This window comes from Rhyacophila brunnea, unplaced genomic scaffold, assembly GCF_057557595.1.
Source record: "Rhyacophila brunnea isolate RB1 unplaced genomic scaffold, BYU_Rbru_1.0 scaffold_8, whole genome shotgun sequence".
Classification (NCBI taxonomy): Eukaryota; Metazoa; Arthropoda; class Insecta; order Trichoptera; family Rhyacophilidae; genus Rhyacophila; species Rhyacophila brunnea.
The window spans coordinates 16,142,452-16,156,230 of NW_028233350.1; the positions used below are offsets into that span (position 1 = coordinate 16,142,452).

The 13,779-nt window shown below is 38.6% G+C and overlaps 1 protein-coding gene across 1 annotated transcript; it reads right to left on the reverse strand.

Moving 5' to 3' along the window:
• Positions 1-7,950: 7,950 nt before the first annotated feature.
• On the reverse strand, positions 7,951-9,878 carry LOC147063968 (uncharacterized). The gene is made up of 2 exons (XM_085958616.1): positions 9,781-9,878; positions 7,951-9,490 (listed from the first exon to the last, which is right to left on the reverse strand). Exons 1-2 carry the CDS (start codon positions 9,863-9,865, stop codon positions 8,076-8,078), a joined length of 1,500 nt encoding a protein of 499 aa, XP_085814742.1. The 5' UTR covers positions 9,866-9,878; the 3' UTR covers positions 7,951-8,075.
• Positions 9,879-13,779: the final 3,901 nt, after the last annotated feature.

Here is a 13,779-nt window from a genome sequence, read left to right on the forward strand (position 1 = left end):
TAAGTACCTATGTACCTACCTATAATTCGGAAATCTGTACGTGTCATTGCTGGCCATCAAGGACATGACATCGAAGGACAACGGAAGTAAACTACACATCGCGAACCCGACAAAAAAATTAGAGTCTTTTTAACCTTTTATGTTAATTAATACATTTTGTTTGCAACCAGTGAGCTGATTTTTTTAATGGAAAAATATTTCCGATATTACTGAGTTTATGGACCTCTCCATTTATGTATACGTCCTAATGATTCTTATCGATTTGCCGCCCTTCGGGTAACTGCCGCCCCCAAGCGACGCTCAATCTGCCTACCCCCACGGGACGTCACTGTGAAGATTGATGGTAGGTATATAGTACATACAAATTTCATTCTCAAACACATATATACAGTAATTTTATATTTAAAAAATAAATACATACTGAATTAATTAGACCGTCTCATGAGTCACAATGATTGTGTTCCATCGTCTTCTACGTCTCATTGATTGATTCCCTTGATAATGACCGGCATGGAACGATTCTGTTGCGGGTCGACTGGCACTGCACAGATGAATACAATGACCACAAGATCACATAAGTTCTGACGTCTACTGCCAAAGAATCTCTCACCCTTTGGAGCCTGGATGGCTTTTACGTTGGAACCCTACGTCCACGCTGGACGTTCCCCAATTTGTATAACTACTAGCGATAATAAAGTATAATAATGCATATGATTTAGGTACATTTACCACGTATACGTTATGGTTCAACGATTTTCAAGAACAACTATATTCTTCTTCTTTTGCCATATCCGCCCCTTAACTGGAGCATATGGACACCACGCGGCGCCTCCAAGAATCCCTGTCGCTCGCCAGTCTTCTTGCTTCGTTCCAGGTCAAACCAGCATCCCGTAGCTTCACCGTATACACTCTGTAGATTGTATTTAGCGGCCTTCCAGGACGCCGGAATCCGGTCGGCTTGAAGAACAGGCAAGCCAGGTTGAAGTTCTCTTCTGGCATCCGCAGCACGTGGCCGAGCCAGGTCCAACGTCGCCTCTTCACTTTCAGCGTGATGAGAGGCTGCTTGGTGCGTTCTCTTATCTTCTCGTTGCTCCTAAAGTCATACCACCGCACACCCAGTATTCGTCGCAAACATCTGTTTTCGAAGCTCAGTATACGGTTGCTCTGAGCCTTCGTAAGGTGCCATGATTCGCTACCGTAAAGCAGCACCGTCAGAATGCAAGCGTCGAATAGGCGGCATTTGGTTTTGACCGAGTACAATCGTGAGTCCCAGACATTCCGCATCGAGTTGAATGTTGCTCCAGCCATTCCCATTCGGATAGCGAGCTCTTTCTGCAAAATGCCATCTCCCGTGATGTGTACCCCCAGGTACTTGAAGCTGTCGACGATCTCGATGTTTTGTCCGTCGCTAATCAGAGGGAAATCTGGATCAGGACAGGTGCTATTACACAAGACATTGGTTTTCTTCGCGTTGATTTTCAAACCAACGCGAGAGGAGTTGTTATGCAACCTGTCGATTGTCTCTTGAATGCCCTCGAATGCCATATTACGCTGTTTAGGTTAGATCACCCGCTCTTTGGGTCATCTTTCATGTTTTGAATTTATTATCGGTTATCTACGTGACGTTCGCAAGATAATTCTGCAAATGAAAACCTCTGGAAACATAATGGAGACATCTTTCATCAATCAGACTACAACAGGCCATCAGATTCAATCACAGTAGTGAAGAAGTAGTATGGTAGTAGTGGTACTCAGTATCGAAGGGTGTAGGTAGGTTATTAAGATCCGACATAAATAGTGCACACTAAAGTTTGTCAGTCATGCACAATATTTGTTGTAATCAAACTAGAACTAAAAATCGCAGAAAGTGTTTGTTAGTTTTTTTAATAATTCACTGAAACCCTGCGTAAACCAAACCATAATAGATAATTGTCAAAAAAATATTCTTCTATATATAAAATATCTAAATTTATGCCATTACATCATACATAGAAGAATATTTTTTATCGATTATGGTTTGCGAAGGCAGAGCTTAATGAATTTTAAAAAACTAATCAACACTATCTATTACATATTATTAATTCACCGATAACACAAAAATAAATATGACTTAAAAGTGCGCATTATTTTTGTCGGATCGCCCATAGCATACCTAAAATATTAGGGTTTGGTTAGGCAGGGTTTAATTGAATTTTATAAACTTACCAGCATCACTTGAAATTTGTATTCTTAGTTAAATGAAAACAAAATAAGTATTACTGACAATGTCACTATTTATGTCGGATCTTAACAGCCTATATCCATTCCTCGCCACTGGTATTAGTAAAACAATCATGGAATTAAATCCAGGCTTGAGAAAATCACAAAAATGTACCTAATCGAATCCAGAACAACCCGTATGAAAACTTATTGCCTTACGTATTGGACTACGAAGGTCGTCAGCAATGGTAATGAGTCAAAGAGGATGAATATTATGGTTTATCGATTTTTTGTAATAATAAAAACTCCTTGGTAGCCAGTTTATAGTCAGCCTTAATTTATTTGATTTCCAGTAATGATTCATGAATATCGAGTAATTTATATGTGTAAATATTTAACTTTAATTTGTGCAATACCTTGGCTGCCCAGTTCAGTTCTCGAGTTCGTTGTCCTTAGCTCGAGCCATGCCCTTTTCCATCCGCCACGATCCTCTGCTGTATTGTTTGGGAAAATGTTACCCTCAAATTACCCTTATATATTAATTAACAACACTTCAAACGCTAATTGCTCATCACGATTTTCTCATTTAAAATGTTCACCCCCTCTTCTTTCTCCACCACATAGTATTAAATAATATTAACATTACAACATGCCCCCCACAAGGAGGCTGATAGGGCTCTAGCCAGGGGTCGGCCAGATAAGTGTCATGAATAGAAGGTGAATATATAAAATATTTAATTTAAAAAGCAACAGTGGTATAAATAACTGAGATACTCCACTGTTAATAACGGTATACAAAAAAATCCTACCATTATTGTCCATTACAAACCGTAGAAAAAAAACAAAATAAACATATAGTTAACTCCTTTATTTGTATGACACAAACATAAAAGTTTAATTATTATCTCAAAAGTTTTATTTTTGACATATCCCACTGCTGATAGCATTTTGATCTTCAATTTTAAAAATGGCACTGTGGTGTTTTTTGGTTTGAATGTCAAGTGTCATAAGAAGCGACATTCCTTTGTTTATTTTTTTAAATTTTGTATGAGTGGATGCATAGAGAATAATTGTCATAATATAAGTACCTAAACAATTGTAATAATATGCAAGTGACAGAAGACTTTCATTTGTTTTGAAAGCTTGTATAAAATGAGTATTTTTTTTGTACCTATCAGATTTTCGGAATATCGAAAACGGAAGTGATTACTTATATTGGGAAAATATCCCTTATGATTTTAATATAACACGATGGATGGCTTTCCTGCGATGTAGATATACCGAGAATATTATTGATTCAAATTTAGAATAATAAAATTCCGAGACGTTTCAATAGATAAAATACATAGGCTTGAATATAATGTTGCTTCGTAGTTGTCTTATAATATTTTAGCGATAGGGCGCCGCGTGAAATTTAACCCTCGCCTAGTTTGTCAACAAACTCGTAGGAAGGAAAGTGTCAGAACGGGTTAAGTCAGTGCCTTCACTTACTAATTAATTATTCCCAATAACATAATAATAGTAAATATTAAGGAAACATCTCGAGGGGTGAAGGAATCGACGTCTCAGAACGCGTTCACAACAAAATCCCAATTTATCTTGACACCGATGAACAGTTCCAGTGACGTACTGCGTCACTGGTCTCTTTATTATTTTGAATAATTAATTACGTTAAAATATTTACTCCACGATAATATTAAAATTAAAATATTTTTACGACCTCGGTTAATGATTATTACGTGGGTAAGTAATTTCGTTTCGGAATATTTTTCACGGACTAGGTATACTTATTACTTGTCGATCAATATGTACTTATATACTTATTACAGACTTGCATTATGTATCTATGAATCAAACAACATTTTTTCCATACTAGAGGATTAATTAATAATGTACTTAATGTTTGTATTTTCTTCAAATGGGCATGGGCCCCCTCCGGTTAGGATCATTTGCGGGCCTCCTACCTATCGCTAAGTTTAAAGACATCTGTGACGCTCAACAGAAGCGTTTTCAAAATTGTATTAGAGGTGTAAGAAGATTCAGTATATTTTTTGTAGTTTTGATACATCTACTTAATTAAGGTATAGAGATGTCGAGTATCAACACATTCCCGGTCATGACAAAAACATTTATGTGTTTTTCTCAAAGCCTGGGTGTTTGTGATTGTTCAAATTACTAACAACCACCTTGTACGAAAAAGCAAGGACATGGTTATTAATAATTCTAAAAAAAAAAAAAACACAAAACAGTCAAAAATTGGACCGCTCAACCTCATTGTCATGTAATAGCGCCCAGGCGACTTTTTTATTGTTAGAGCAAATTCGTGATGTGTGTTTATCTCACATGTTTGATTGCCGTGCCCCTAGGCTAGAGCCCTGACAGACTCCCCCCCCCCCGTGGGGGGCATGCAAACGGGTATCCGTTTATATTATAAAGAGTTTCCAATTCTCTTTCATTGTAAAATCGTACAATTTTACTTCTTTCAAATGATAGAATTACTAACATTTAGCATTCATAACATGTTTTAATTTAATTAGGAACATTCTACGAATGAGCAGGGGTCATTAACCGACGGTCTGCACATTGCATTACTGCACCACATAAATGGTTAGTGTCAATGCCCAACAAGCAGCCCGTAATATTATGTTAAATAATTTAATTAATTTTTTTTTATGACTAAAATTATTGCAGAAAATCTACAACATTCATTTTTATACGTATATTATAAAGCTAATATCTAATAAAAGCACTTTTCGAAAAATCGATGGTTACGCCCTTTTTCCTAAACACAGTCGATATCATTCTGTAGTTTGATGCCAACAAAAGACATGTTGGTGCATTTTATGGATTTTCGTAAAAAAAACAGTGAAATACGAATATTTAAAAAACCATTTCAAGTAGAGATCAATTATCATGTACCAATTATAGGGGTAAATTTTGGAATTCCGACATAATGAAACATTAAGGAATGCATTTTCTTTGGAATATTTTAACAATTTATTAGACATGAAAAAATGACAAGACTAATCAGTTTATGCGAATAAGCAATGACATAAAGAATACATTTTCTTCTCGACCCGATAAATCAACTGATACTTGAAATCAAATTGTCACTTGTATTAAAGTGCTTTGAGTTGATAATGTTATAAGGGTGAAACAACTAAGTGAGACGGAAATTGATTTACCTATACATACACTATAATATTCTGTTTTAACTCAATAATATTGAATCAATCGTATTCGTTTTATCATTCATATCTGAATTGATCTTGAACTTCCAAGAGTGGCTGCATGAGCATGCCCTCTTGCGTTCGGCATAACATAACTGCTGCGAAGAAGGCTGCCTGACTATCCATTATTTTTACAGACAATAATAATACAAAACAAAAATAATACCCTAGTAAAAACAACCAGCTACTCATGACTTGTCTAAACTTCTTTTGTTGTTTTACTTATAATTGTTCACATTAGCAACCGAGCGTATATTATGAATCAATCATATCATGCGCCAATACGATTGAGTTGGTAGCTGAATCGTTCCGTGTAATTGCCATTTATAATTGATGATTGCTCAAGATGATCGTTGAATCTAGTTGGGTCTGCTGTAATTAGACCTATAGAATGGAGTAAATAATAAACATTTAAAATATATATTGGCGTTTTATTGATCGTAATATTATAATACATAATATTCTTATAAATATATTATAACTATCATATAGTATTAGTACATGCGTACTAAAAAATTAAAGGAATACAAGGTGTAAAGCAACTAGAGGTACTAATGTATAGTTTTAATCCTTTCAGCGCTGGCAGCACAACTGTTGTGTCGTTATTAGATAGCCATTAGATATAATTAGCATGTTATTTAAATGTGGTAATTAAATAGTAATTAAATGCTCCGCGCGGTGAAGAAGTTAATATACCTAAAGCAAGTAAAGACCAACCTGATAAGATAAATAACATGTATATTTGGTTAATTTCATTTAAACGGAATTTATTTTAATAGAATTACGGTAAGTAACCAATTTATTCATGAAAGTTGTAAATGGGTTAGATGTGGGTTAGATGTTAGACATTTATAACACACTAATTCCATGAAAAAAAGCAGGAAAAGTAGACTTACTTCATTCCAATAACACTATACTAATACCTACGAATATATAATTACTAGTAGACATTAACTTTAATACAAATGGCCATTTATATCACAATTCTGGCATTTATAATAATAAAATATTATAAAGAAACAATAAAATCTATTAGCCAGATACAAAAATCGTTTATAAATATTATGCAGTAGTTGATTAATGGCAATTTAGTCGAATACACAATAATCGTTTATTTAAAACCTTACAGTTCTATTTCTTAGTTAATTTATTTCATTATAATTTAAATAAGTATGAACCAAATTGACTGACCTCCATCATATACATAGAATGATACAGTCTCATTTTTTATAATGCATTATTTATAGGACTAATAATAAAATTAATCTTCACAATTAACTTAATAAATATTTACACTAAATTTATATTGTGATGTAAATATAACATGTTGACATATTTTGAGTTCATTATTGTATCTATCATATGAAATCTAGAAAATATTTATTTCATTGAAGGTGGATAAGAAGCTTGCAATTTGACACAATTTTTTGGTAATCTACAAAGTGTTTTAATCAATAAATATGTATTTAAAAACATTAAAAGGAAAAATATTTTTTATCGATTACTTCCCTACATGTTATTTAATGGTGTGGTAATTATTATTAAAATTTATTTCATCAAGTTTTCTCTAATGTATTGAAAAGATTTTTCAACCAATTCATTCATACTATTAATGTTTTTTATACCTATTTTTATTGTATTAAAAAACATCAAGTTATATAAAAAATAAAAATGTGTATAACTTGAATTCCTTTTTATTTATATCTAATCCAATTTTTGTATGTTAAATTATCAAAAAATGTTTCAAATTGCAAGCTTAGTATTTTTCGGGTAGGAACCTCTGGTAGACAGCAGTGGCGTAGAGTGGAGGTAGGCTGTGAAGATTCAGCATAAATAGTGCACACTAAACTGCTTTTTTTTTAGGTACCTAGGTATAATGGTTTGGTTTAGGAAAGCTTTAATTGAATTTTAAAAACTAACCAACACCGATTTGAAAATAAATAAGTATGACTGATGAAGTTTAGTGAGCACTGTTTATTTCAGATCTCCAAAGGCCTACATCCACCCTTCACCACTGGTAGGCAGACTATTCACCTTATTCACTTAAAATTCTAAAATGATTATTTATTATTTTATTTTATAAGTATATTTTACAAAGATAATAGTGAATTCATAATCTTTACCTTGAATGAAAAATAATTTTTACTTTGAATGAAATTTTTCCTTTGACATAAGAAATTTTAAATTTCATGTTCATTAGCCAAACATTATTTTATAGTCACACTTCTTTTAGCTACCTCCAAAGTGGTGTGTTTGCTTATACGATGATCGCATGGCAGGTAAGTAAATTCATAAATGTTCAAGGCATTTAGTGTGATTATTGCACGCAAGTCACACATAGGAAAACGGTCTCATTTGAATATACACTGTCAATTTGATTGCGATGATCATAAATACGTAAAATCACACTTTTACACATATCCAATCAAATATCGTCGTTAAACGCATAACTTTTGTAATTACTTAACGTCCATAACTATAAATGTTTTCAGCAAAATACCAATCGTTACCATTACTCGTAGGATATTATTTCAACAGTCAGCTGTCAATCGTTCATAAATAAATACAGTCAAAGATTTCTGAAATACTTTTTCACTGACAAAGCTACGGAGTAAGCAAAAGGCAATGCGTGAGAAGCGGTGGGGGTCAGCCGTGGTGATGCTGCGGAAGAGGAGCCGACGTCACGTGCACCTGTTGGCCGAGGAGCTGTCCAACAGGACGGCTCTGCCCTACTGTACCCGTGCCCACACCCACCACGTTCATACCTACACCCGCCTGCTGCTGAGGCATAGATTGGGCCTGAGAAACCGGTTTTATCTCAGTTTTAATCTTCTTTTTCTTCACTTCAGCTTCCGTGTAGTACATGCCGAGGCGAGTTTTGATGGCGGTGAGAGCGGCACCGTTGATCTCCTCATGAAAGATGCTGGTGTAACGCCACTGTTTGACTGCGGGCCCGCGTTTCTTCGCCTCCTTCCTGCCCTTCCCCCCATGGTCTTCAGCTTCGTGTTTGACGGCGCGGCCACTCTCAGCGGGTTCCGCCGCCGCCACAGGCTGAAGTATGACATATGTATTGGTGTCATGCTGCCGATGGGGGTGCCCGGAGGGGTGAGGCAGAGTGAGTGAAGGGAGAGCGGAGTGAGAGGGCAGCTGCAGATGCTGGACGGAAGCAGGCTGCACCACGACATGTCCCTGCTGGTAGTATCCCATCTTGTCAGCATGGATGTATTCACCGATGTGCTGGGCAGAGTACTGGCCCTGCGCGGCAGCAGCCTGGGCGAAATAGTTTTCAGCGATATTAATAAGATGGCCACTACCTGGATAGGTAACAGTCTGGAAGGGGTCAGTGGGCACGACCGCCGTCTCTCGCTGCCGGAAGTCATTCTGCGCGACGGGCTGTGGTCCATCAGCCGCAGTGTTCTTCTGTCCCTTCGGCAGTGTGACGAATACGTAAGTTGGGTCGAAGGTTCTGATGTAATCCTTCCACATTTTGGAAATATTAATCTCGAGGCCGGTAAATTTATCAAGCCGGATGAAATCCTTAAGGCGATGGGTGTGCACTATGGAGAAGACATGAGTCTTGATCTGGTCGATGATCTCGGGCGCCATCCTCACCTCCCCGGCTCGCTTGCCACTGTTCTTCCCTCGGTTGTCACTTGGGAACATGATCCCGTCATCCATCTTCTTGCAGAGGACCCTTACTTTACGCTCCGTGATAGAGTGGATGTTCTTGAACGCAGTCTGGCAGACCTGAGTCTCCCTACCACGCACCCTGATAAAGTACTCGAAGGTGCATGTCCGCCGGCTGCTATCCTTCTTCCTCTTCCTCTTGATGTCGATCTGCCGCATCAGACCAAACAGGTAGGCGTTCTGTTCGTCGTGGGTTTTCATGGAATAGAAACCCTCGAAGGTCTTGACGCGCACCTGCTCGGGTACCTTTGAGAAGCACCGCCGTCTGCAGTGACAGTCGGGTCCGGGACTCTTCTCAGCCACCAGTTTTCCGTTTGTATTTATATGTTCTTTCCCCGCTATCCGAAGTCTTTTCTGTTTCTGTTTGTGCCATTCTGTATGCAAAAAAATTACAATCATGATTATAATACAAAAAATAATATAATGAATAGACGCGAAGTAGAAATTAAAATGTCTTTATTCATAATGTTTTAATATTATAACTTTATTCCGCGGATTCCCGCTAAAGAGAAATTTAAAATTAGTATGAAAGGTGCTCAAAAGGCAGTAAGAGGCAAAAAAAGTATACCAAAACAAAGACTTCCCGCTTATATATCTGACAAATAATTAGGTCGCGCGGATTCATATCCTGGAAAAGTGATTTCGCTTAATAAACCTACAATACCTTCAGGATTGCGAGTGCGTTTTTTAGTTGTTTTGGGAGTTTTCGGCGTTTTCAGTTTTCGTTCTGAAATAGAGACATCCGCCATTTTACAATCACTACAATATATTAACCATAGACAAAAACAGACAAACGTCACATAGTTATATTATTATACAGTCTGATAAATAAAATAATATTAATTTACTTAAACAATTAATTATTATAACTGACCCTCGTCAATAATGAGTATTATTTATTTTTATATGAATATTCATATCGTATTTAAATATAATATACAATATAGGTACTTATTTGATAAACACGTTTTATCTACCTAGGTACGTACTTTACCATTTTACCTACAATTATTTTACTAATTTAGGTAATTTTTAATACCTATCACCAAAATCACATAACATTAGCAAAATAATTAGGTATCTTCATTGTCTACGACTAAAATATTAAAATGAAGAGTGGTATATTTATCAACGACAACTGTAGGTACCTACTGGAAATATTGTTTATTTCTATCAATCGTCCCTAACGGTGCCACAGACAAATGTAAACATGAAATAAAATTTTGAGAATCGAATAAATTGATGTTGCATGTAAATTTGATCATGGCATAGTGTTCTCAACCCTACTATAATTTATAGTATTTGTGTAGGTACCTACCTACTATATTTTCGGTCCACGATTTAAGTAGGTACGATAATATTAAAAAGGTTTATAGTAGGTACCCCTGAAATACTATATTATTCGAATTTTACTTTGAAGTCCTTGAGATAGGGTTTGCTCTTTCTTCTTCGCTCTACTAATTCTATAAAATATTCTACTAATTTATTTCCTTTTTCTTGTCGTTGGTCATTCCTCCCTTTTTATTTACTGGTCATACCTGCGCGTCCCTTTTTTAATGTGGGGAGTTTGGTAGCCCTTTGTCTTCATTCTGGATTTGGCTTTCTTAATGTTTAGATGTTGTGTCTGACATTTCATTTCTAACTATCAAAAAAATTATCTTGGACGACCGTTGAGTGATCAGTGATTATGGCGCAACATCTGAATGACCGTGAGGAGGATATTATTATTATTATATAGGAGGAAAAGTTCAACGTACGAGCGTCGATTAAGATGCTGATGTTTGAGGTATCCTCGTTACGTACCTTATTTCAGCAGAGGGACCGGCAAGGAGTGGCGCAACGCCCAAAAACAATTCTTGGCGGCCCCTACGTTCATAGAGTTAGGTCTTAATGACGAGTTGCGTCGTTACGACCACTCGTCATCAGCTAACCATCTGACGGAGAGGACCATCGCGGCCTTCCAGAATGCGATGTTGTCCAAACGGACAGCTTCTGGAAGGGTATGCAAGGGTTAGTGGATTGAGCAACCAATCCTCAAAACATTATAACATCGATGGGCCTGTACCAAAAAATCGAAGAGAGTTTTGGGGACAACGCATAATCAAATTTGCGAGGACATGACTCAGATGCTTACAGATTATGCAAGCTCGGCGCCGGGTGATTTCGTCCTCAGTGAAAGATACCTTCACTCGGGAGGCACTATCAAGGATTCCTCCGGAAGGCCCTCGAACTCACATTATAGCCGGGGTACTCACAAGGGGAGACGTCCTGTGGGAAGGTAGTTCTCCAGGGGAGGTACGGGCTCCACCAGGGGTCTGTACTCCAAGCGGAAGTGATCGCATCTGGACGACCAACAACATTAGGGGCCGCCTAAAAGACTTTCGGGGAGTCTGGATGGCGTAGGGTACCCCCCCCCCCAACATTGGTAAAAAAAGCCGTAGCCCGCATACCTTTTGTGCGGACACCACCATTGGTAAGTCCTTCTTTACTTTTACGGAAAGAATTTCAAACGCAACAATCAGCAGAGGTCACTCTCGAGATCGAGGAGTTAAAGAACTCAGGGATTCTAGAAGAAGCGGGTCCAACCCCCAGTTTTCTCTCAACCCTGTTTCAGATCAAGAAACAAGACCCTATGCCCTGTTTTCAACCGAAAGCGTTTGAATGCGTTCCTACAGCCAAAGCCATTAAACTAATTCACCATTACAAGGTTCCAGCCGTCTTACAAAAAGAAGACTGGCTAGTAATAATAGATCTAAGCCAGGCGTACCTCCAGGTATCCATGGCTTCTCAACATCGTCGATTCGTTCGACTAACCTACCGAGGGGAGCTCCTACAATTCACGTGTCTCCCGTTCGTGCTGTCAGCTGCTCCGATGCATCCCTGACAAAAGAATGGCTGAGAATATTCACTTACCTAGACGACTTCTCAGTAGCCAACCAATCCGAGAAACAGTCTCGGTTCAGGTGGAATACAGGATAACCTTCCTATAGTCTTTAGTGTGATTAATAAATATAAAAAAGATCCTGTATGAACCCAAGCCAACAATGAGGGTTCCTGGACATCACGTGGAACACACACAACAAGCGGAGGTTTCTGTCACCGGAGAAGTGTGTAGCACTCCGTCACCATCTGCTAACGCAGGTTCAAAATGGCAGTTGGTCCCTCAGACAGGCACAATATCCAATTCCTTCTGGGGCGACTCAACTTCACATCCTACCTCCACGAGGAAGATTGCATTGCCGACGGCTACAACGCTCCAGTCATCAATATGGCCGAGGTCTCATCGTTGCCAATTGATGACAATCCCACCACAGGCCCAACAGAACATCATGTGGTGGCTCTAGGCGATAGGATCCTCAGAGTTGACACAACGCAGGTACAAAAAGGCAGTTGGTCCCTCAAACAGGCACATGTTCAATCCCTTCTGGGGCGACTTAACTTCGCATCCTCACTCCACGAGGAAGGTTACATTGCCGACGGCTACAAAGCTCCAGTCATCAATATTGTCGAGGTACCATTCTCGCCAATAAAGACGACAATCCCACCACAGGCCTAACAGGACATCATGTGGTGGCTTCAGGTGATAGGATCCTCAGAGTTGACACACAGAACGACATTCAATCACTTCCTGACGACAGACGCAGCCGACACAGGCTGGGGAGCCAACTGAATGAACACCACCTATCAGATACGTGGAAACAAGACCAGTTAGCATGGCATGGCATTCCAATAGGAAGGAAATGTTTGCAATTCAATCTCGGGTACAAGCAATCATAGGAGCAGATCTTCTTCTGCAGAGAGACAAAAAAAACAGTGGTGGCATACACCAACAAGTAACAACGAAGGCAGCACAAAATCTGTCACCCTCCTAAACCCATGCGGACAGATACTAGTATTTACCAGTCGAGCCAACAACACGTTTACTGCACAATACTTCCGCAGAAATTACAACTGTGTGGCAGATCATCTCTCCCGCAGATAACTCATTCCCGAGTGGCACCTCATCAACACCGCAACCATCCCCCTGTTTCAAAGATGGGGTGTTCCCGAGGTGGATTTATTCGCAAGCGAAACAGCACGTGTCGTTGCAACGTATGTGTCACGAAACGTTACAGACAGTGGCGCGCTGTTTCACGACGCCTTCAGCCGAGTATAGGACTTGCGTGGATATTTCCCCCACCAAACTTACTTTCACGAGTCCTAGTGCACCTGAACTCAGCAAAAGGGAAGTACTTACTAGTGGCACCGAGCTGGAAACAATGCTTTTGGGAAGTGGACTTACGAAAAAGGGCGATAGTACCTCCTTATACAATGCCTCACCTACATACGACACTAGTAGGTATGGAGACCAACCGTCCACCTCCAAGGACCCAGGACCTGTCCCTTTAACTATGGTTAATTTCGGGTGGGGTCGAATAACATCAAATTGAATGGTGGAAGAAAGGGCACCTTTCTTCCAAATGGCGGCCTTCGACTCTAACAACTTACAACCAGCTTGGAACAAATGGAAGACAATGACATGGTGTAACATGAACCTAATGGATCATAATAGCCCTCAACCAATGGAATTGGCCAGATACCTGCACAACATGGAGGGTTTGTCGTACAACACCATCCTGGTGCATAAGTCAGCCATAGCCACATTTTGCAAACCGATTATCAT